Source organism: Ricinus communis, chromosome 10 (assembly GCF_019578655.1).
Source record: "Ricinus communis isolate WT05 ecotype wild-type chromosome 10, ASM1957865v1, whole genome shotgun sequence".
NCBI lineage: Eukaryota > Viridiplantae > Streptophyta > Magnoliopsida > Malpighiales > Euphorbiaceae > Ricinus > Ricinus communis.
In genome coordinates, this window is record NC_063265.1 from 4,932,589 (window position 1) to 4,956,995 (window position 24,407).

At 34.7% G+C, this 24,407-nt stretch overlaps 4 protein-coding genes across 6 annotated transcripts; 3 read left to right on the forward strand and 1 right to left on the reverse strand.

The window, feature by feature from the left end:
* Positions 1-1,574: 1,574 nt before the first annotated feature.
* LOC8283882 (protein RETICULATA, chloroplastic) lies at positions 1,575-6,355 on the forward strand. Of its 3 annotated transcripts, XM_025159222.2 has the most exons (9): positions 1,576-1,776; positions 1,875-2,136; positions 2,212-2,486; positions 2,597-2,695; positions 3,524-3,744; positions 3,956-4,025; positions 4,109-4,188; positions 4,944-5,008; positions 5,845-6,355. In XM_025159222.2, exons 2-9 carry the CDS (start codon positions 1,953-1,955, stop codon positions 6,036-6,038), a joined length of 1,188 nt encoding a protein of 395 aa, XP_025014990.1. In that variant the 5' UTR covers positions 1,576-1,776; positions 1,875-1,952; the 3' UTR covers positions 6,039-6,355. The 3 variants fall into 3 exon arrangements, with proteins under 3 accessions (XP_015581272.1, XP_025014990.1, XP_002529860.1); XM_015725786.3 differs by having other exon boundaries at positions 1,575-1,776; positions 1,895-2,486; XM_002529814.4 differs by having other exon boundaries at positions 1,875-2,486.
* Positions 6,356-11,636: 5,281 nt separating this feature from the next.
* On the forward strand, positions 11,637-13,618 carry LOC8283881 (protein MIZU-KUSSEI 1). Its single transcript, XM_015725780.3, has one exon. It carries the CDS (start codon positions 12,494-12,496, stop codon positions 13,229-13,231), a length of 738 nt encoding a protein of 245 aa, XP_015581266.1. The 5' UTR covers positions 11,637-12,493; the 3' UTR covers positions 13,232-13,618.
* An 800-nt stretch (positions 13,619-14,418) lies between these two features.
* Positions 14,419-16,434, forward strand: LOC8283880 (dynein light chain 1, cytoplasmic). The gene is made up of 2 exons (XM_015725779.3): positions 14,419-14,696; positions 16,098-16,434. The coding sequence occupies exons 1-2, from the start codon at positions 14,496-14,498 to the stop codon at positions 16,299-16,301; spliced, it is 405 nt and encodes a 134-aa protein (XP_015581265.1). The 5' UTR covers positions 14,419-14,495; the 3' UTR covers positions 16,302-16,434.
* A 3,175-nt stretch (positions 16,435-19,609) lies between these two features.
* Positions 19,610-23,251, reverse strand: LOC8283878 (mitochondrial substrate carrier family protein B-like). Its single transcript, XM_048370037.1, has 7 exons — positions 22,798-23,251; positions 22,063-22,239; positions 21,809-21,958; positions 21,557-21,658; positions 21,376-21,446; positions 21,198-21,265; positions 19,610-20,270 (listed from the first exon to the last, which is right to left on the reverse strand). The coding sequence occupies exons 1-7, from the start codon at positions 23,056-23,058 to the stop codon at positions 20,032-20,034; spliced, it is 1,068 nt and encodes a 355-aa protein (XP_048225994.1). The 5' UTR covers positions 23,059-23,251; the 3' UTR covers positions 19,610-20,031.
* Between the last annotated feature and the right edge of the window lie 1,156 nt (positions 23,252-24,407).

The window sequence follows — 24,407 nt, forward strand, 5'->3', positions numbered from 1 at the left end:
TGTACAAGCCTGTCACTTAGTGCCTTGGGTGAGCCTCAAGTCCCTATTTAAAGAGGCCCTGGTTGTAATGAGGGAGCAAGCTTCCTTCCCTCTTCTAAAAAATAAAATCTCTGTGTTCTAATGCTTATGGCTTTCTAAGCTCTCTCTCTTCTCTGATCCTTTGGCAATGGTTCCTTAGCTAAGCTACTAAGATAAATTCAAAAGTAGTTAGTTGATTTTTGTTGTTGATATTAGTGAAAATTTAGTATATTTACAATGCATATACTCATTCTAATTAAAAAATCAAAGGCAAAACTACAGTATGATCAACTTTATAATGTTATTTTTGAAGTTGGGATTCATATAAAATTAGGTGAATTGACCCATATAAAATTGGGTGAATTAACTGCCCCATATTACACCAGCATACCCAACAATAAGGTTGAGCAAAATTCCAAAAATTGAATTTAATTGATTATTGTTTGGTTTAGTTTGATTATTTTTTTAAATTTGATTTATTCGATTTAACTTTTTAAAATATCGAAATAATATTGATTTGATTTGGTTTTATGCTAAAGAATCTGAATTAGTTGAAAAATTAATCTTTATTTATTTATTTATTTTTATTTTTATTTTAATATAAAATTTTATTTTTAAAGTGATTTTAGGTTCAATTTAATTTGTTAGGTTCGGTTAGTGATTTATATCCAATTTAGATATATAATTCAGTTATTTTGATTTATTTTAAAAGTCGGTTTTAGTTTGGTTCATTTTCAAAATTAATTCAATTTATTTAGTAACTTAATTCGGTTTGGTTCAAACCGAACCGATTTAATGTTCATCCCTATCCAAAGAAGGACCGAAAAAACAAATACTTCCATAACTTAAGACTGCAAATTCAGTAAAAAAAAGAAGAAAAAGAAAAAAAAGAAAAAGAGCATCATGTATCACGCCCGATAGGAAGAAGCAAAATCCACCCCTCCGAGGATTAGAATATGAGGAGCAATTTCAAAAAGAAAAAGTAACAAACTGACAATCGGGGAAAATAGTTAGGGTCATAAATAAATTTACACCAGTTATTAGAAATTGGGTCCTATATTAGTATTTCATTAACAGGTACAAAAAGAAAAGTCCTTCAACTTTTTCAAAAAAGGCAATTAAGTATCTTATTATATATATTTTAAATTCTACACACTCTTAATTAGTAGGAAAACTCATAAAAAGAATTTATAATAAAATTTATTTATTGTGATATTTAATATAAAAATAATTTTTATACAGTAACAATTCGAGCCAGTTATAAATAAAAATAAATTCTTTATCAAACTTTTAAAGTCTCATCAATATCAGCAGGAGTAATAGCCATTTGATTATATGTTAAATAAAGGGTATAAATGTTATGTTTTAGCAGTTTTTGTGCTTAAATGGATAAGAAAAATAGTTTTTGTGCTTAAACATGAGAGGAAAATATGTGCCTTTCCCAAGTTAAAATATCCTAAACTCAAGGCAACGCGTAAAATAGCAAAACCCTAAAGATGTATGTGCGCACGCTTAGAGTAATCAACCCACACGTGCCACGACAGCATATATCCCAAAACGAACACTTCCAAAAGCTCTTACAAAGCGCCACACGCAAACACCACCACCTCCCCTTGCAGCGGAGGTGAGAGACAGAGAGAGAGGCTAAAAGCTCAAAACTAACTTCTCCGTTCACTAGCCTGTTTCCTCCTCCACCTTCTCCGCCACCCAATTCAAAAACATTTCCACTTCATCACTCTTTCTCTCTCCCTAAACGAGGTATATATTTCTTTTTATTTTTCTTATAAAAGAGTTCAAATTTGAATAGGTTTCTAATTCTTAAATTCTTTTTAACATATAATTATATTTTCTAATAGACATATTAAGTGGAAGGCAGGCATTACATACAGACGTACATTTTCACTTGTCGACTTCTCCTTGCTGGTTAGCGGAAAATGGCGGGCAGTGCATCCAGTTTCATGAAGCTGCAATATGATGCCGTTTTGCTGAACCGGAGCAGTTCAATTATGATCCCTTCTTATAACAGTGTTGGATTCAAACAAGTAACTTTCCACGTGCCTTCGGTTAAGAAACAAGGGAGGCTTATTAGAATCAGGTGCTCACATGAGCCTGAATCAGGTGCGCTCACTACCACCACAGTAGTTACAAATGAAAGCGATGAAAGTGTTGTAGTTAAGGATGTTAAAATTTTAGAGAACAGGAATGAATTAGACACTGATATTGTCGGCGATTGTGGGACTGGTGGAAATGGGAAATTTCCTAGCGGCGGCGGCGGAAATGGCGGCGGCGGTGATGGTGAAAGTGAAGGCGAGGATATAGAAGAGAAAGAGTTTGGGCCGATATTAAAGTATGAAGAGGTTATGAAAGAAGTAGAGAGGAGAGGGGCGAGCCTGCCTGCTGATATGTTAGATGCTGCTAAGGGTCCTGGGATTCGTAAACTGCTTCTTCTTAGATATTTAGATTTGCAGGTAAATACGTTTGATTTTTTCTTATTTGAATTTCTGTTGCTATGTATTTGTCTGTTTGCTAATTAATGCTTCTTCTTCGTTCTATTTATTCGTTTATTTTGTTACTTTAGGGGTCAGGTGGGATTTTGGGGTTCTTAATGAAGTCATGTTCTATGCTTCGAAATAGAATGTTGGCTGATCCGTCTTTCCTCTTCAAAATTGGAACCGAGGTTTGTTATTAAGCTTCTTCTTCTTTTTCTTTTTCTTTTTTCTAAATTTTTTTTTCTTTCCTTTTAATACTAAATTATACATGGGAAGTCTGATTATAATCGTGAACCGCCCTATCTATTCAGATTAATTATGTATCTCATGATACTATACCTATCTCGGAGATATTGTAAATGAATTTTTCCTGAATTTCAGTGTGCTCACTAATCTCATTTTGTAAATCAATTAAGCTTTTTGTTTCAGCATGATCATTATAGACAGACATATTCTAAATTTAGATAGATTTTCTTTAAAAAAGAGATTTATGTGAAAGCTACGTGAGAAAGTTTTAAGATCCATCTTTAACTTCACCAAAAGATTACAACTACTTTATTAGGCTGTCATATCAGAAATCTGGCTGATTCTTTTTCCCTAAAAGATTCTGGTATTAGATTGACCTTATTGATACACAAATTGAAGTTACTGGTTGTTATATACAAATTGAAGTCAAGTACCTGAATTTAATGGTATGTTCAGTCACCATAAGTGAAGTTAAGCCTAAATACTCCCTCCTTTTATCACTTGAATGATAAACTCCAAGAAATGAGGTGTAACTCAAATATTACGTAGTGGCTTATAAGCATTTAAAGCAAGTATTCATATTTGCTCATATGATTTAAGGCTGCAATGATTTAAGATTGTTGCAAACTTCTTATCTGGGCTGTTGGTATCATATATAATGACCATTGTGCATATGACATGGTAACATCTGAATACATCTTTGAGTTGGTTTTGGCATTGTCATGCTCTTCGTGCATATAGCTTACAGCTATTGGCTTAACGCAATGCAGATAGTTATCGATTCTTGTTGTGCTACATTTGCGGAAATACAAAAGAGGGGTGAAGACTTTTGGGCGGAGTTTGAATTGTATGTTGCCGATCTTTTGGTTGGTGTGGTGGTAAATGTTGCTTTGGTGGGCATGTTAGCGCCTTATGTACGTATTGGACAGCCATCTGTATCTAAGGGGTTCCTTGGACGGCTACAACATGCTTATGGAGCTCTTCCTAGTAGGTTAGTACATGCTGCTACAGTATTCTTTTGTTATTCTTATAAATGATTTTGGCATCATTTCTCAAGTAGTTTGATCTAGATTACTAGATATGTAGGATTTAGCTTATGTTGCACTACTATAGTAATTGTCATGTCCATGCTATGGCACAATCTCATTCAGCTTACGCATGTGGTAATGAAATTAATTTTCTGAAGTACTCATCTTATGCAGCGTATTTGAAGCTGAAAGACCAGGATGTAGTTTTTCATTAAACCAAAGAATAGCGACATACTTCTACAAGGTAAGGTTCTCATGCTCATTAAATTGATTATTGCTCGAGCTGTTATGGATTTAATATTGACAATCTACACCTTTTGTTTTCAGGGAGTCTTATATGGATCTGTGGGTTTTGCATGTGGCATTATTGGCCAAGGAATTGCAAATCTCATCATGACTGCCAAACGGTATTTCTAATATCTAGATGCTTTATTTTAAAGAAAAAACAGTCTCTTAAAAGGTTAATTGTGCATTTAACCTTTTATTTGGCATGTATAAACTTCAATGAACCTTAGATTATTAAAGCCAGTACATGTTTCATGATGTCAGTGTTAATCCTTAAAGTTGAAAACATAAATTATTTGCTCATTACTTATAATATTGGTAGCTTAAAAATCTAGATGGTAGCCAATCTGTTATAACAAAAACGGACAAAAGGAAAAAGGAAAAAGAAGGATTTTGCTGTTGGTGGAAATCTTCAGTCTCTCTGTAGGATTTTGCTATTAGATATTTATCTTGAATTGGTGTTATTTCTATAGCTGCTTCTTTGCCTCCTAATTTAGACTTCTTCAATCTTTGTCTTAGATGGTTCTAGAACTGTGCAATAGGTCCTATGGTTCATTTTCAAGAGATATTTTGCGTTTTAAGTCGGTGTATGAGACTTATGTAATTGAAACATTTGATTAAGAATGCCATGTGCAATATAAAGTAGTAGTGTATGGTAAGGACATGGTCTATTTGACATTTACTTCATTGTTTCTATTTTCTGATAGGAAAAAATCTCTGCATCTGTGGCAGTTTTGTCTTGTCCATTGCATTATATTTTATTCTTAATTTCTAGGATTATTAGATCTTACAATAAACAACTTGCTCTGATGCTTTTTCTTAAGCTTTTCTTTTCTTGAAGTATAGCATTTACTATTAAGTAATTTGCATGTCTCAGGAGCATAAAGAAATCAGAGGACGACATACCTGTGCCACCTCTTTTGAAAAGTGCAGCTCTTTGGGGTAAGCTTTATTCTGATGTTAGAATTCTTGTAGGTTATCTCATTCATGGATCTGACATGCTTTTCAAACATATCTTGATGCCAAGGAACTTGCATAATTACAGCAAAGGCTTTTGTCTTAGGTGTTCTTGTGATGTTTTACTCAGCTTTTTGATGGCCTCTTCTGTGTATTACTTGACCTAGCATGTTGTCCCAATTCATTTGGTTGTCTCTTAAACTATATGTATTAGATATTTATTGCATGCAGTATAAATGTGGATTTGTTTAGTTAATATTTTTATCTCTTTTACAGCTTTAAGCAACTCTCTGCTGGCTAATGTTTCTTATCCTTGGTATCTTGATCTTGAGGTTGAAAGCTCAATATTGTATTACTGAACAGGTTGGGAAAGATGGAGGATTGAATGAGAGATTCTTTTGATGCCATATTTTACTACAGAATACTTCTGTTGTTTTACTAAATTTTTCCTAGCTCTTCTATAACTTGAACCAAATATTTGCCATCCCCAAGTAAATCTCATACTTCAAACAAATTATAAGTTGATATTATGATAAAACCTTGGAATAGTACTCCATGCATTTCTTTGTAATTTCTTGTATCTGGAATGTGCACAACATCTATTGGAATCACTAGCTTTTATTCTGTTTTAGCTTGCTTTACTGCATTGTAGATGTTCTGTGTTAATCATCAACCATTTTGTTTACTTTTAGTTTACCTATCATTAATGCCTTAGCAGTTATAAAAGCTTGGTTGCTTAAAGTCATTTTCTTACTTTCTTATGGGAGATCACCGACTGTTTTATATTATTCCAATAATTGGTTCTGTCCCTCGGCTTGCAGGAGTGTTTCTTGCAGTTTCATCCAACACGCGATACCAAATTATTAACGGATTGGAACGGGTTGTAGAAGCATCACCTTTAGCGAAGCAGGTTCCACCTGTTGCAATGGCTTTCACAGTGGGTGTGCGATTTGCAAACAATGTGTATGGTGGAATGCAGTTTGTGGACTGGGCTAGATGGAGCGGGGTGCAATAAAAGTGCATCTCCTACGCTTATGCTTATTGAATGTGTTAGCTTCTAAACTGTTAAGTCATGATAGGGTTAATGTTGTAGTAGTTGCGTCAATCTGGGGGTAATAATTTGATGCTCGGAAAAATGTCTTTTCATTATTAGATTTCTGCAAGCAAGGGATAGTAGATTACAAAGTGCTGGTAGGGTATATTTTGGGGCTTATGTGTGGGAACCGCATTGACAATTTGGAAATTCATGTTCTCAATCTCTACCTTTAATGGAGTATGGAAGCCTACTCTCAATTTAGGGCAAAAAAACATGGTCCCTTTGTTTCCTCAGAAGTGAACATGGTCCTCAAGTCTTCATTTTTTCTTAAGCGAAATCCTTCTGCTGGGTTTTAAAATGTATACTTTAAGTGAAACCCTAATGTCAAAAAAGAATCAACAAATTTTTAGTAAATTAGATATGATGTCATGTAAGCAAAGTAAAAAAATCACTATTGGCTCATCATTGGGGTGATTACTAATTGAGTTTTGTTTTTGAAAATATTTTTCTATGTTAGAAAAGAAGCCATTTCAGTTCACAAGCATGGTTCCAATAAAGCAGTGAAGTGATTAACATACTATTAAAAAATGAGTAGCACCCTTATTTTTAATTCTCCAATCTTCTCAAAATCCTGTAGTTGTCCCTACATTTTACCCTTCCTCTCTAAACTCCCCCACCTCTCCCTTGCACATTCTACGATGCATATTCAGAAAAAGAAAACAAAAAAAGAGTGGATGGCAGGGAAGAAGAATAAAAAGGCGGTGGACGGAAGGAAGTGATAGCACTAATAATGAAAAATCCTATTGATACAGCCATCAATCAAGAGATTTGATTGAGTTAATTTTAATTATATATTATAATCATGTACAGATATTAGTTTCCTAATTAATCACTTTGATATCTGTATATATACTCATTCATATCAATGAATAAAATTATCTTCTCACAATATCAAATTCTTTATGGTATTAAAGCCCAAGCTGTAAAAGAAAAGCTTGCAGGCTCACCACTTTCTTCTTTTCCTTCCTTTTCTTCCAAAACTCAGCCAACAACCATGACTTCTTCTAATATTTCTGACACAAACTCTTCGTCCTCTACCTGTCTCCACTCAAGTTACTTTATCAGAGACTCTTGTACCCAACCAAACCTCATCCATTATAGCAATTAACACAACACAGGTTCCCATCAAACTTTCAAAAGGTGGGAATTATGCTGCCTGGCAATCTCAATTTGAGAATCTTCTCTTTGGGTATAGGCTCGTGGGATTTTTGGATGGCACTCATCCCTGTCCAGCAGAAAATATTGAAGATGCTGCAACCAAACATTTGATCCCAAATCCAGATCACCTCACCTGGCTTCGACAAGATCGGTTAATTCTCCATGCCATTCAAGTCTCATGCATGGGTACTGCACAATCTATTATTTCTCGCTCTAGAACATCTGCTCAAGCGTGGACAAAGCTTAAAGCCGCCTACGCAAACAGATCTAATACTCGTAAGCTTAGTCTTCTAGACTCGCTCACAAATGTCAGTTTAGAAGGCAAATCAGTTGCCGAATATATGCAGGAAATCAAAACTATACTCGACGATCTTGAACTCATTGGTCATCCGGTGGATGAAGGCGTTGTTGTCATACACATCCTCAATGGTCTTGGCCCCTCTTACATGTCTCTTGCGTCTGCAATCCGTGCTCGAGACATTCCAATTTCTTTTGAAGAACTTTATGATAAACTACTAGATCAAGAGTCAGTTCTTCGGCGTAATGAAGTGAAAAAGGGAGGTACACCAATCACAGCTCACTATAATCAGAAATCTCCAACCGAAAAGGGTGAGGCTACACTACCAACAATCTAGCCATAACAGGTCACTCTCAACAAATTGGTTCTTACAATGATTTCAGTCCATGCTCTAGTAATAATGGCAGTTGTGGTTCCTCATCAAATCAATGTGGCTATCATCGACCCAATAACAACCATTTGTCTAACCAGCAACATTGGCGTCCTCCTCTCTCCCATGGTACTTCCCAACTTATTTGCCAACTTTGTGACAGAGCTGGTCACACTGCTCGTACCTGTCGATCTCGTCCTCCTCCAAGATCCTAACCATGGCCTCAAGCTAATCACATGACTGTCGAGCAATCTACACCTTGCAACAATTGGATACTTGACACGGGGGCATCTCATCATATGACATCAGATCTGCACAACTTGTCACTCCACTCTGAATATAGCGGTACTGAAGATATTATGGTCGGGGACGGTAATAAAATTCCTATCTCACATATTGGTTCCACTACTTTTTCTACACCCACTAATCAGTTTCAACTTAGCAATGTTTTATGTGCTCCTCACATTTCACAAAATTTAATTTCAGTCTCTCAATTTTGCACTCAAAATAATACTTCAATTGAATTTTTTCCTGATTGCTTCCTTGTGAAGGATCTGACCACGGGGGCATCCTTGGTCCGCGGCCGGAATGATGGGAACCTCTATGCTTGGCCAATGTCAACTAATATGGTAATACAACTCCTCAAACTTACATAACCTTGTCCTCACCTCCTACCTCATTGGATTAGCATCATCATTTAGGCCACCCATCTCTTCCAATTCTTTAACAAATCCTCTCCTCTCACAATCTCCCTGCTTCCAAATTAAACTCTAAGTTTTCTCATTGTAATGCTTGCTTATGTAACAAAAGTCACAAATTACCATTTGGTGTTTCAACACTACACTGCAACAAACCATTAAAAGTTCTATTTACTGATGTTTGGGGTCCTGTTCATTTATCGTCCTTCAACCACTATCAGTACTATATCATTTTTGTAGATTGTTTCACCAAGTACACATGGTTATATATGCTTAAAAATAAATCAGATGTTACTCAAATCTTTCCTCGATTCAAAACACTTGTCGAAAATTTCTTCAACTTTAAAATCAAAACTATTTACTCAGATTCTAGTGGTGAAGCTCAATCACTTGGCCATCTTTTAGCTGCTCATGGTATTCAACATCTCAAACCACCCCCTCATACACCTGAATATGTTGGCCTTGCAGAACGAAAACACTGCCATATAGTCGAAACTGCCTTAACTCTGCTCCATCATGCTTCAATGCCCCTTAAATTTTGGTCACTAGCCTTTCAAGCAGCTATATACTTAATCAACCGAATGTCCACTAAAACTCTCAATAACAACACCCCCTATTTCAGCATTTTTCACAAAGAACCCAATTACCAAAAATTACGCATATTTGGGTGCTTGTGTTATCCATGGCTTCGCCCCTATACAACTCACAAGCTATAACCACGATCAAAACCATGTGCCTTTGTTGGGTACTCACTAGAAAACAGTGATTATCTTTGCCTAGACCCACAAACTAATCGCATCTATATATCTCGCCATGTCGTGTTAGTCGAAAGTATTTTTCCTTTTACAAAGCATACTGCAAATTCAATCACTGATATCTCTACTACCATCCTAAACTGGCTACAATCTCAATCTGTCTCATCCCCATCTAATGATTTTCTATCTCCTACCCCTGAATCCACCTCTCCTCACCTAATCTTAAATACCCATTTACCAATCGCTCCGTCCACATCATCTCCTTCCTCAAATCAACCATCACTATTGGAAAATTCACTCCCTCACTCCACTGATATCACTCTTGAAGATGCTGCTACTACCCAACAACCTAACAAGCATGGAGGCGCCACTGATTCTGTATGCGGACCTGACCTCGATCCCGTGCAATCAACGTCACAGGTAAATACACAAACCCATATCTCTTCACCTCCACAAACCATCCAAATCCGTTCTAAAAACAATATATTTAAACCCAAACCCATTTTTGACCTCCATACTACGAATTGATTTTGTCAAGACCTTTAGTCCTGTTGTTAAATCTGTCACTATTCGTTTAATTCTAACAATTGCTGTGACTAACGGCTGGTCTATCCGCCAGCTAGATGTTAATAATGCCTGCTTGCAGGGGACTCTTACGGATAATGTTTACATGGAACAACTGCCAGGATTTATTCACTCCCAACTTCCAAGACATGTTTGCAAACTGAAGAAAGCCATTTATGGTCTCCAGCAGGCTCCTCGTGCATGGTACCATGAGCTTCGCACCTTTTTACTTCAATCTGGGTTCATCGATTCCACCTGCGATGCATCTCTATTTGTTCGGCATTGTTCAGATTACACCATGTACTTACTGGTATATGTCGACGATATCATCGTCACTGGCTCATCCATATCAAGAATTCAAGACTTTATACATACTCTGGCTCGCCGGTTTTCCATCAAAGATCTTGGCATATTGATCTACTTCTTTGGTGTTGAGGCGTATACCACAACTCGAGGGCTGTTCTTATCTCAGAAAAAGTACATTAGTGATCTCCTCCACAAGACCCATATGCAAGATGCCAAAGCTGTGTCCACACCACTCTCCTCGACTGAGACCTTGACACTCAATGATGGCAGTACTCCCACAGATGCCACTCAATACCGCCAAGTAGTTGGATCACTTCAGTACCTCTCATTAACTCGCCCAGATGTCTCATTTGCAGTAAACAAACTTTCTCAATTCATGCATCGCCCAACCAGTCTTCATTGGAACTCTGTCAAACGTGTTCTTCGTTATCTCAAAGGCACTCTTGATCATAGCTTGCTCATTCGATGAAATTCTACTCTCAACCTTCATGCGTTTTCCGATGCTGATTGGGCAGGTGACTTTGATGATCGTCGATCCACCGCAGCCTATATTGTCTTCATGGGGCCCACTCCTATAAGTTGGAGTTCCAAGAAGCAAAATACTGTTGCTCGCTCTTCCACCGAAGTAGAATATCGGGCAATTGCGTCCTCTGCTGCAGAACTCAACTGGCTCAGCCATCTTTTATCGGAACTTCATATTCAACTGCCCAGCACTCCTGTCATTTACTGCGACAATATTGGTGCCACATATGTCTGTGCCAATCATAGCCGAACGAAACATGTTGCTATAGATTTCTTCTTCATTCGCGACCAAGTGGCAAGGAATCAGTTACGCATCTCTCATATCTATACCAATGATCAACTGGCAGACTCATTAACAAAGGCTCTACCTCGTCGGAAATTTCATAATCATCGGTCCAAGATAGGCATCCTAGAAGGACGCTCTATCTTGCAAGGGCATGATAGCACTAATAATGAAAAATCCCATTGATACAACCATCAATCAAGAGATTTGATTGAGTCAACCTTAATTATGTATTATAATCATGTACAGATATTAGTTTCCTAATTAGTCACTTTGATACCTATATATATACTCATTCATATCAATGAATAAAATTTATCTTCTTACAATATCAAATCCTTTAGGAAGAAGAAGAAACATACATGAATAAAGGTTTGGGAAGGAAAGGTTGAACATTGCCAATGAGTTATTGGTCAGACTATGGCTCAGTTTGACAGTTTCATTTTCCCAATTGCTTTTGGTTTCTATTTTTCTCTAATATTTTTAAAAAAATTATTTTTTAAAATAATCAGATTAAATATGCTTTTGTTTTTTTCAATGGTAAATCTAAAAAAAGCAGAGTAAATTTTTAGTAACAAGGTGCCCCGTAGCAATGCTAAACAGTGCTGTCACTAACGATACGTATTCCCATACCTTTCATTTGGGTGGAAGGAGGAAGCAAATTTTTTCTTTTCTCTGAGGAAGGAGGTAGCAAATTAGATGGGTGTTTTAAATCAAGTTTTGAAGTGGGTAGTTACCCAATGACATTTTCAATTGGTTTCTCAAATTCTGATGGTTTAATTGTCTCCCTCTTCAAACACTACCAACATGAAAAATCTCTTGGCAATTGGGACATAATAGAATTGCTTCCACAGCCTAAAAGTGAATGGGATCCCACTGGGTCACTGCCTCTGCCGTTTTCAGATGTTAAATATCCATACTTGGAATAATACCTCTACTTTTATATTTCAATGAACCTTTCAAATCAAAAGTTGCTCCTATTCTATTTTACCTTTTTTTATTCTTTTTCTTTTGGAGGGTTTTAAATTACGTTTAATCTTTTTTATTGATCTGAACCTATCTGGAGAAAAGAGTGAGACCATGGAAATTTAACAAGACACAAGACACTGCTATCGAGTATTGCAGTATTATCAGTTCAGTACGTCCTTACTCAGAACAATAGATAGGGGCCTGGAGTTCCAAACTCTTTTCTTCGCTTCCACGTGTCAACTCATAAAGCAGCCAGCAAAGTTCCAACGGCTATTTTCCCTTTCCCGCCCTCTTCTTAAATATATATTATAACAGAAACACGAAACAGAGAGGCAGAGTTGCATTACAATAGCACCCAATCACACTCTTCTCTTTTTTCCCTCCCCCAAGAAAAAAAAAAGAAAATAAACCATTTCTTTAATCAAGAATCTCATTTTCTCTTATCCAAACCATGACCAAGATCGACGCCCTCCGTCGATACCTCCTCCCTTGCTTCTCTCCTCCTACCACCTCGACCACCCACCACCACACCGCCAAGAAACGCATCAGCACCTCTCTCCGCGACGATCTTCTTGGCCCAACAGTAAATCAAGAATGCCAAAATCAAGAAAACCAAGATTCCACCTCCTCCTCCTCCGCAGAATCAAGAATCACTGCCACAACCACTGCATTAGCACCAGCACGCCCATCAAAAACAATGGTGGTCGGTACCATCTTCGGCAACCGTCGCGGCAACAAAGTTTGGTTCTGCATCCAATTCGATCGTTTCTCAACTAAATCTCTTTTCCTTCTTGAACTCAACATCCCAACCCCCCAGCTCGTTAAAGAAATGCAATGTGGGCTTGTCCGGATCGCTCTTGAATGTGCCAGACCCGAATTCAATTCTTGCCCGCTCCGTTCAATTCCGGTTTGGACTATGTACTGTAATGGGAAAAGAACTGGGTTTTCTCTAAAAAGAAAAGCAACTGATCAGAACCGACTGATGTTAAAGACCATGCAATCAATGACTGTTGGGGCGGGTGTTATTCCAGCCGGATTCGGGTCGTTGGGTAATACGGAAGAGATCATGTATATGAGAGCTAATTATGAGCACGTGGTTGGTAATGCTAATACGGAGTCGTTTCATTTGATTAATTTGGATGAGTGCGTTGGTCAAGAACTGAGTGTTTTCTTGATGAGGACCGGGTAAATCTGAAGTTAACTTAATTTCTTTCTTTTTTTCCTTTACTGTAAAAGAAAATTAGGGTTATTCTGTTGTGATTTTAGTGGGGATTTGAAAACTTAAGTGTTTTCGTTCATTCTTGGGAAATGAATTCTTTATCAAGAATTTTTGTGAATTGGGGTGATCTTGATAAAGGTACTGCTCCATTTAATTTTGTTCCAGGGAGTTCTATTATAGGCATGGATTAAGGAGGAATTTAAGTTCAAGACTAGCTAGGCTAGTTAGTTTCTGTGTAAATTTTGAAAAATGAAAAAAAGAAAACAAGTCATAAAAACTGTTTCATGGTTCAATGGCAGTGGAAGTTCCACTGTAATTTCTGTATCTGCACAATCTTAATGAATTCCAGATGCTTATTTTGACCAATATTTGATATTTTCTTGTGTGTTCTATGATGCTGAAGCTCTCTATAAATTTTAAATTATTGCATTTACAATGCTTTGATTGTCTCAAGATTCGTCTGCTAATATTTAATCATAGTCTTGAATGCATCTGATTCTAGAATTGGCTCCTTTTCCTTTTGGGTGGTGCCCAACCTTATAAAAGCTAGAAATAATTTTGCCACCTAAGGGAAAACAGGGCATATGTTCCTCTCATTGTCCAGGATCAATTGGAAATGGACAGCAACAAATAGGCTTCTGTTACCACAGTCGGATTTCGAACAATTATAGGTGCTTTAGTGCAGGCATGTAGTCCCTCTTGTGGCTAGATGAATGGTGAGAGCTTAAGAACAAAGATTATCCACAACACATAAAGCTTCAATATTTAATGGCTTTAAATATTTTGGAATTTCAGGCTCACCTTTCCTCCAAACCCCATTTGGTTCCATCAATTGTCTGATGTAATATCGACCACATAAATTGGCCAAATATATGAATATATATATAATGTTTACAACAAACAAGCATTTGTGGTTGCCTCTCCTTTGTTTTGACATGTTCAATTTGGCTGTTGCAATACCGACAATGTAGAACTCATGATAATCATTACAAAACAATTCATTTAATGAGTTATTCCACGTATCATTACTCTGCTAAAACAAAATGTTAACAAAGATATTTCTGCGACAACTGTTATTTTGGTATTTGAAAATAAAGAAAATTATGTATTCTGTTGTTTCAAATTGTTTGTTGACCTATATATGAAAAAAAATATCAAGGAGGTCTGTTTGTCAGGGCCACCAGATATTCTGCTATTTCAAAATAATAAGAAACTTCAACTTCAGTAGTATATAATGAGGCAATTTAAAGCCTTTAGTAATAAGCATGAAGCTGTGGCACAAGTAAAATTGCTCAAGATGCTAGAGGGAAAAGCTATAGTGCAAGAGACAGACATGCCAGAGGTGATGCAGAGCCAAGTGATGGAACTAGCTTACCAAGCTCTTGATTTGCATGAGGTTTCTGATTGCCAATCCATTGCTCGATACATCAAACAGGTCTTTTATTTCTTAACCCTTTTTAAATGCAGTGATGCATGTTACAATTTGACTGTAATTTGTAAATGTTAAGTGAGAGCAAACCCCACTGCAAAGTACAATCAATCATATATGCTGCATAAAGGTGCTTTTAAGAAGCTTTTGGCCTTTTAACTCTTGTAATTGTGTGTCCATATATATATATATATAGTTGAAGTTATGGGCTTTCTATAGAAAGTTTAACAGTTGCAAAAATCTTACAGGTAATGTAAGTTTGTTTTATTCCCTGCCTGTTAAACAGTTTTTTCTACATAAGTTTAGAGGTTTACTGTAAGCTCTTTTTCGAGATACTTAAAACTCCACGTCCGCAGCTAAACCCAAAAAAGACCATTTACAAGGCCAAATTAGAGTTCCTATTAGACTCTTCGATAGTCATATAGTAAGTCACAGAGAATGGTGGGTAAAAAGAAGGGTTATCAGTGAAGTCACAGATCATATGAAGAATTTGGTTTTCTCCCTTAATACCTTTTGAATGAGTTTTGTCTTGAGATATATGTCTTCCACCCAGTCAAACAGTTTGTTGCAGGAAAAACCTTTTTCCTTTTCCAAAACAATATGCCAGCATTAGATTGCAGAGGCTCTACTTGCAGCTACTAAGAATCATTTCTCCTTAAAGGGAAAATTCAACATCATCATGGTCTGATAGGAAACAGAAAAAAAAAAAAAAAATTAATATTAAATTAAACATAATCATATACAAAATTCACATTTTCCGTACAACTATTGGTTGTAGGTTTTAATAAATGACATTATTATAGGGGACCCAGAAGAGATCTAGTGCAAAAATCTTTCTTAAAATAGCATGTCTTGTCATTCTGTAGATTACTTTGAATCTTTTTCTTCAAAGAATAAACCTTGGAATAGGCTGCTAAATGAAGGAATAATGCTTATTTCATCTTATGAGTCTTGGATATGCCAACTTAGTGGGGCCTGAATCATAGAGAGCTTCACCTTTACAAGTCATACAGTGAACGATCATATGACTGCATCACAGACAACTCATTGAACTCTGAATTGCCTCTCTGAACACTCCTGAGGCACACTGGCATGCGGCCACACTGAGCACTACAAGGAAAACACCTGAGCATTGAACTGTGGGGATACTTGCCTACTCCAAGAGTAACATATATATATACACACACACACACACTATATACATCTGGAGTCAGCAAGTCTTATCTAACCCAGTAGCACTGTCAAATTTTAAAATTAAACTGCTAAAAGGAATATGATTTTTCTGAACCCTATTAGCAAAGACATCAATGCTGGCCCTAGAGCATTTTTATCTAATTAATAAAGTGCTTTTACGGATGACAATTTCTCTAATCTACAAGCTGTGCGACTTCCAAACTTGCTGAACAGAAATTTGATGAAGCTCATGGAGCAGCATGGCATTGTGTGGTTGGAAAAGAGTTTGGTTCTTGCATTACCCATTTATGTGGAAGTTTCATTTTCTTCCGGGTGGAGATGTTAGAATTTCTCATCTTCAAAGATGACACAGACTTTAGCGAAAGCAAGGAAGAAGCGATTGGGGTGGTGCAGAAACCCAAGAAATTCGACCAATAAATTCGTTTTTCAAGCTTCTTGAATTTCACTTGTCTTAGTGTAAGAGTTTCAAGATGTTGAGAGAATTTTGAGCTAGTCAGGACAGAAATCATTTAAAGTACTGATTACTCTCAATTCAACTAATTCTTGGAAATCTTCCTCTTTTCTTCTTTTTTCTTTAAGAATACTCAGGTTAACCAATGACTAAAAATTTACTATTTTATATTTCTGATTGCTAATATACTAGGATAATATCTTTATATTTTGTTTAGTTGAAATGAATTTCATAGAATTTTATGAAATTTTATTTGCAAACTTAAACCTTACGTGCTCAATAGAAATAGGAGTTATTTTTATTGTTTTGGTTAAAATCATAAAATTTATTGATTTTATTTACAAATCCAAAGTTTACATATTTTAATTGAGATGAAAGTTATTTAAAATTTTACATAATCAAATTTGTCAGAATTGGTTATAATTAAACTAAATTTTAACAAAATAAGTAAATCTTTTAAATAAAGTAAGTCAAATAATATCGAAATATCTCTTTCAATTTTTTTATTTTTATTTTATTTTCTCTCAAATGAAATATATTTTTTAGTAGATTTTAACCAAACACAGGTTTCTATTTACTTAAATCTATAGATTTATTATAACCAAACAAAATTATGGCAACACATGTAGGAATTTCAAATGAATTATTTATTTCAAGACAATTAAAATGCTCCTTTCAACTGCACCATTTTATTATATTTTCTTCTATTTTTCTCTTTTTTCTTTTCTAAAACTTTTGAATAACCTCTAATCTAAATATAACATGTGAACTTCATAGTATTTTTTTAATATACCAAACGTAGAAAATCATTTGCAAAGGAACTCTATTCAAAATTTAGTCGGAAATAAAATAATTTTTTTAATAGATTTGAGAAAAACAACATCATAACTAAGGAATGGAGAATTTAGAATAAATAAGATGGACCTAGTTGGAGGCTTGTGAGACAGGTTGATCATCCAAGTAAAGGATTAGAGGATGAGCAGGAAATCAGGTGAAGAATGAAAGGTGGTGGTGTTGTGAAGGGCTGGGGTGCCGCCTGAGTGAAGTAGAATTGGTTGCTGCATTGCATTGGCAGTGAGGAGGAGGTAATCTGCAACCCGAGGGCTAGATCATCCCAAACGGCAATCTAAACCTCAGGATGCAGATTACCCAGTCCCAACTCAAAAACAGGATAATAATCTAACCCAAAACAAACAAATAATAAGCATAAGCTGAAAAAATATATATGAGTAGAAGGCTGATGCCTTATATTGTATGCATGAATTATCAGAAATTTATAATGGTTCTTAAAGCTGAAACTAATATGATTTTTATTCCCAGTATAAAGTGATGATAATATGCTCTCACGCTGGATTCAAAAGATTGATTCTTGTTCTACTCACACCAATCATAAGCAAGCAAGCCAACTTTGCTTTCCCAGGACAATGATATTTGATTGATTTTTGACTGCTTTTATATATATAAAATAAATAAATTCAACAAGACTAGACATCTCCATTGCTGGCTCATCATAATATATATCTCTCAATACCATTGTTAAACTACCTACTTGAGAAATATATACATACAGATTGAAAATTTACTAGTAATATTCTTATAAAAAATCAAAACCAGATGATCAGTTTTTTTTTAATTTTCTAATTCTAATAAAATTAATTAGAGATTAATATATTTCAGTTCTAATATTATTATAATATATTACAGATATAGAAAATAAACTAAAATATCATACTAAATAAGGAACATCATATAAGATTTATTTATGAAAGATTTTATAGCATTATGAGCCATTCAATGTAAGGAATTCAATGGCTAAACCCTTCTAAAAAATCTCAGCTTAATCACTGGTTTGTATTAGAACTCTAAGAAGGCACAATTTCTTTAAAATAAGAAAAGTTATTAGCGATAAATTTTTCATTTTTTCCTTATAAGTTCCAATTTAGTTTTCCAAAATCATTCTCTATTTTATAAACTCTATTTAACATATATGCACCATTTGGTTAATTTTGATTTTGAGTTCCCTCTTGTAGGAGGAAGGGAACTTGTTTTGCTTTGGCTCTTTGCAAAGGTAGCCTTAATAAAATCTCTATATATAATGATATTCTATATAAAAATAATTTTTATATAATAATAAAAAAATTTGGTCTTAATTTGAACCAATTGTTAATAGAAATACACTCTATTTTGTAATAAGTTGTACGTTTATACATTAATTTATCAAATATTTTTATATTATGAGTTCTGTTATATTAATTTGCGAGTGTGACGAGAAGTATATATATATATATATATATTTATCATCCTAGGCAAGTTTGCTTCTCAATATATTAATTTGAAGTTTATATTTAACAATCAAATAATTACTAGAAAGAGCGTGAAATGTGCATCATTACAGTTGTGAGGAAGATGTATTTAATCAAATATGCAAGAATAAAGTTAGGTCAGATATTTGATGTTTAAACCAAAAAGAAAAGGGAAAGACCCCAAAAAAAAAAAAATCTGCATCACAAACTTGTCTTCATGAATAGAGGAATAGATTTAGTATACTTGAAGCTTACGACTTTGATTGAATTCCAAGAATCTAACACTTTATGAACACATATTTCATTATAAATTTATGTGGGTAGAGTGTCATTCAAAGATTGTGAATTGAAGAGGAAAGAGTTGCCTCGTTTACATGTTGTATCTGATTTGATTTGTCTCTATCAGGCATTTATCAGAGGTAACATATATTCTATTCCCCTTAAAGCCACCCCATTGTCCCCAACCTTGTTCCACTGCAGACTATTACATTCTAACTTACCAGGGCCTGCCTTTGTTACCAAGTTAATGTGCTCATTACATTATTAACATCAAATTCTACGTCCATGCAACTTTCAGTTTCCCTTAAAATCTTTAGGCCAAATGCATAGTTATATTTTTGAATTTTGATCATTTAAGAACTCGTTTTATCCTGATGTTTAATACTTTTTTACATGTATTTTCATTTAATATATTAAATTAAATTGAAAGTTAAAAGATTTTTAGTTATTAAGAAAATAAAATTTAGATGTGTTCCTCTATTGCTCAAAAAAAGAAATAATAGAGGTCTTTCCTGTCTCCTGCAGTGTTAATTTCTCAGGGTATAAAACCCATAGTGACCCATCTACAGCCCTGCCACACTTTGTCATCACAACTTATTAGAGCAGCCACATGGTGAATTCTCTCTTGGGAGTGATTATGTTTGTGTGCGCATGGTAGCTAATTACAAATTAACAAGTACCGAACAAAGATATAAGCCAGTAATGTTAGCACTTTGTATTTCTACAAGTTACAAACAAATTGTAAGCAGAGCACAAGAGGATTTGTCCTTGAGAAAGTACAGCTTCATAGATGCAAGTAACAGAACACATTATGACAGCAAAACTATTATGACGACATGATCGTCAATGAATGCTAACTATGTGGATGTTAATACCTAAATATATAGAATCACATTACTTAAATCACTCCCCTTGGTCACAATACATCTATACATCAAAAATTACGGTCTCATGGCAGCAACAGCAAAATTTACCACCATAGAGTACCAACCTCCTTCTATAGCAAAATTGATTCTTCTTGCTCTTTTCTCCATTTTCCTCTTCCTTTGATGCGCCCAGATAGATGATTCTCATGGGCAACATTGAAAAAGAATGTCAAACTGAGGTGCAGCTACTAACTGGTTGGGACATGAGATAGAAGCATCTTTAGTGTCTCGTATGTCATAAAGACAATGCCAACACTAGGAACTACTTTGTAGTATTCTGGCAGAATCCCTCTATATAAGCCTCGCAAACCTTCTTGACGTATTATATGCCCAAATGTCCCAAACAAGCCGGTAGTGTACACACGTGCTCGCCCGCCTGCCCCTTCCAACTGCATTCTTCTCCTCACAAGATCCAAAGGAAAAGTTGCTGTATATCATAAGAGCAGTCAAGTCTCAGAGCATATGATTATGATAATAAGAATTACTACATATATAAATGCTTCAATGGGCAGGAAATGGCACTAAGGGTATAGAATATAGTTTATATTGCACAAGAATGAAAGTTTTACTATAATTAATTGACAATTTATGTGATTTCTATCAACAGCACGTGATTTAATTGGCCATGTCGGGGTCTGCTGAATTCTCCATATGCAAAGTAGTTGGTCATATTAGCAAATCTTTCACTGAAAGGCAGTACGACAATAAATAATTCCCAATATATTCAAATTTCTTGGTAAAATAATTGTTACAAGATCAACTCTCTGTTGAATTCTCAAGTTTGACAGGCATTTTATTGCCAATGAAGAGCAGCCTAAGAGATATAACACATAAATCATGCTAAGAAAATTACAAGGAATTTATGTCATCTTTGCACAGGTCATAAACAATTAACTCTAGTGCAGACCAGAGGAAACTATTACTCCAGCATTCCAAGAATCAAAAGAGTGTAAAGTTTGCACCAGCAGTTGTTTGAGTGGAAAATGTAGCAATCTATGAAATCACATCCAATTTAGAACTCAACAAGCAACACATAAACGATATATATGCTTCCAAGTAAATACGACATGATACATTTATCTTAAATTAAAAATTTCCATACATATATTGCATACCTACTTCAAGGAAGTGACAGTCATACAGATTAGGGCATATAAATAGCCCCTTGATATTTGGCAAAAGATACATCAGGATCTTCACTTTTTTCAAGGGTAAAGAGCAAAATGTATGAACATTCAGAAATTATGCCATTTAAACTCGAGGTCTAAAATTAAAGGTATTTTGAAGAAGAATTATAGCAAGCTAAAAGCCATATAACTCGGGTAAGATCTTTGGACTGGATCAGGTCACTCACCTGTCGATGCTGCAATGCCTGAAAGACTACCGCAAGCAAGACTAACCGCAATAGTAGAATCATTGGGCCTGCAGTTAATGTGATAAAATAAATTTATCCAACATAAGCCCACCAAGCAAGAAAGACTAAAAACAACACCGTATAATATTCTCAAATGGCTCATTCAAAGAGTTCATACCTTTTTGACCGCCAAAATGATCTGAGAGACTCATAAACAGAAAAGCTTATTGCTATACTTGGACCCACACCCTGAAATACATAAGGGTTATAATTAAACTTAAACTAATAAGATCAAGCTAGAAAGGGGGAAAAACAAAGGAAAGAAAATAATAACAATAACGATATATAACAAATAATACCAGTAGTGTTGCTCCAAGTCCTTTATACAAGCCCAAAAATCCTTCTTCTCTACATATGGTATTAAATGCATGCCAGATGCCTCTGTAGTATATGGTGTTCCTCTGCAAAGTTTGAAGCCGTGTAAGGACAAGATTTCAAAGAGGAACTGCATATTTACTGAGCAGAAATAAACCAAACCCGCATAATAACAGTTGCTAAAAAATTCCCCAACCAAAAGCAGCTCTTTACTCACCCAAGTATGCTGGAGTTACCTGCGTTGCAAGGCGCGTCCTCACTAGATCCAGTGGATATGTCGCAGAGGCAGCTGTTATTCCTGCCAACCCACCAGCTACAAAGTGCACAGCAAGGTCAGAAGTTACATTACCCCTCTGTTTTTCCAGGCCAAAAACAGACTGTAAAAACTGCAAAAGATCAAAAGACAACATGAAATTTTCAGGGACAAAAGAATCACATATTGCTCAGCTTCAATTTCACATAGGAGATATTAAAAGATGTATTATCTTACACTCTTGTAGCGTTCATATGCATAAAAGTTAACTGAAGAATAAGGAAGTCGGTGAACAATGGTAACCAGATTGCCTTTCCAAAATGCTCTAAATCCTTCTTCATTAATAACACGAGTAGCCTCATGCCATAAGCTAGCCTTCGCCAATGCTGTAACATCAGAATGCATACCTTGAACCTATAGTAGATTAAGACAGATATTAAAGTCAGCAGAACAAACAATTAGTAGCAAAGAGACAGAAGTAAGTAGAAAACTAATGCAGCCCAGTTTGGCATAACTGAAAAGGTTGCCTGCCTATTCAAGATTAAAGCTAATGTTAATTACTAGACATATATACATAAAGTACATTGCAGAATATAAATTAAAGCGACAACAAAAAATAAAAATAGGAAAAAATGGAAACTTTATAAGGACACCTCCAAACATTCAAGGCTGTTTATGCTATTTACCATAAAGATTAGACATAGTAACCAGAATTTTAATGGGTTCAGCCAAAATTAAGTTTCTCTTCCACAATCCCAATCGGGCACATAAAATTCATTCACTTACATTAAGAAAATGTTTAGAAATCAAGCTAATTCAAATTCCAAACCAGGCCAATTAAACGAAGTTGTTTTTTCTTTCAACATAAACCCAAAAATTTATATATATATTAAATATATATAAAGATAGAAACTTTCTCATAAATCCCATAAAAAAATAAAGAGAAAAAAAAGAAGAAGAAAAAAAGATTACCTGAAAGAGAATAGTAAGGCGAGCAAGAGGAGCAGTGCAGGTTTTACTAAAAGCACCAGCAATACCACCAGCAAGCAATTGTTGCACTGTACCAATCTGGGCTTGCTGACTATTAAAAGATTGTCGCTTGTTATTGCTATTACTACAACTATGCTGTTGAAGAAATTTTCTAGCGCCTGCATCAACAACACTTCCATGAACGGCAGCTGAATTCAGAGCCCTTTGTCCTCCTTCAACAACCACACCAACCCTAGCATCCATTTCTCCTTCTCTCTCTAGACTTGATAAATTTATCTCCCTAGAGCTTTATTGAATTGGGTAAAGAATCAAAATAGTAACCATGGAATTTTGCGGAAGAAAAGAAACCCTAGAAGAAGAGGTAAAAACTCAACCCTAATTTTAATGTGCTGTGGATTCTTATAGTGTTGGGGTTTATTAAAATTTAGTACTTTTATCCGCTCAAAAGAAAAATCCTTATACAGTTAGGTCTCTGAAAAGGTAAATAAATTGATATTTCTTTTTTTCTATTATTGTTTAATTTGAGAAGTGGACACACACTTTCCATGTGGAATAATAACTCTGTCTCTGCGTGGTTTGGACGAAAGGCGGAAAGAGTACCCCAAACAAAAGAAAAAAATGAATTATCTAATTTTTGAAATATTCTTTTCGTGCCTTTTGATATAAAAACATATATAGAGCTTTATTATTTTTTAATTTATTAAATTCATTTAATTATTTACGGAAATATGATAAAATTTTATTAATTTTTAAATAATTTAATATTATTAATTTAATTTAATTTAATAATATATATTATTTATCATTAATGAATGATTTAGTATAAAATTTAGTTTTAAAAATTTAATTTTATTAAAGTTTTAAAAATTAATAGTGTTTTTAATTTTTAAAAATAATATTATTCGTAATTAAATTAAAAATATTTTTTTAAGTAGAAATTAACTATATTATGGATTTTTCAGACATATAACTATGTAACAATATTATGAAAACGGTACATATTATATTAATACTAAATTATAAATTAACTAATGTTATAAATTTAGTGAGAAAGAGGGTATGATTCGAGAAAAGTTCCTGATTAAGAGTTTTGTACCACTCCTTGGTCCAATCGTCCAAGTAAAACATAAGAACTTGGAATTTTTGATTTCTAATTGACTTTGGTCCAACCGTCCAACTATAACATAAATAATACGAATATGATATATAACTTTCAATATATCCTCTTGAAAACAACCAATTGTGTGGCTCTTGCTTAATGGAAAAATTACATAATAATACTAATATAATCTAATACTTTCAATTTTGCTCTCATCAATTTTGATTTGTTCCTCAACCTATGGGTACGAATTCTGTGAGATTCCTTTCATCTTTCAAGAAAAGAAAATGAAAAGGTCTAAGCAGCCTTTGAGTTGAATTACAACCCACAACTCAAATTTTCTATTTCTAATAAGGTAACGTTTGATATTGAAAAAGGAAATGATGTTTTTTTGACTGTTGAACAATATTAAATATTAGAATTTTTAAATAATGAATCTAAATAATTTATTTATTACTATTATTTTAATTTTTTATTGGCTGTAATTACTTTT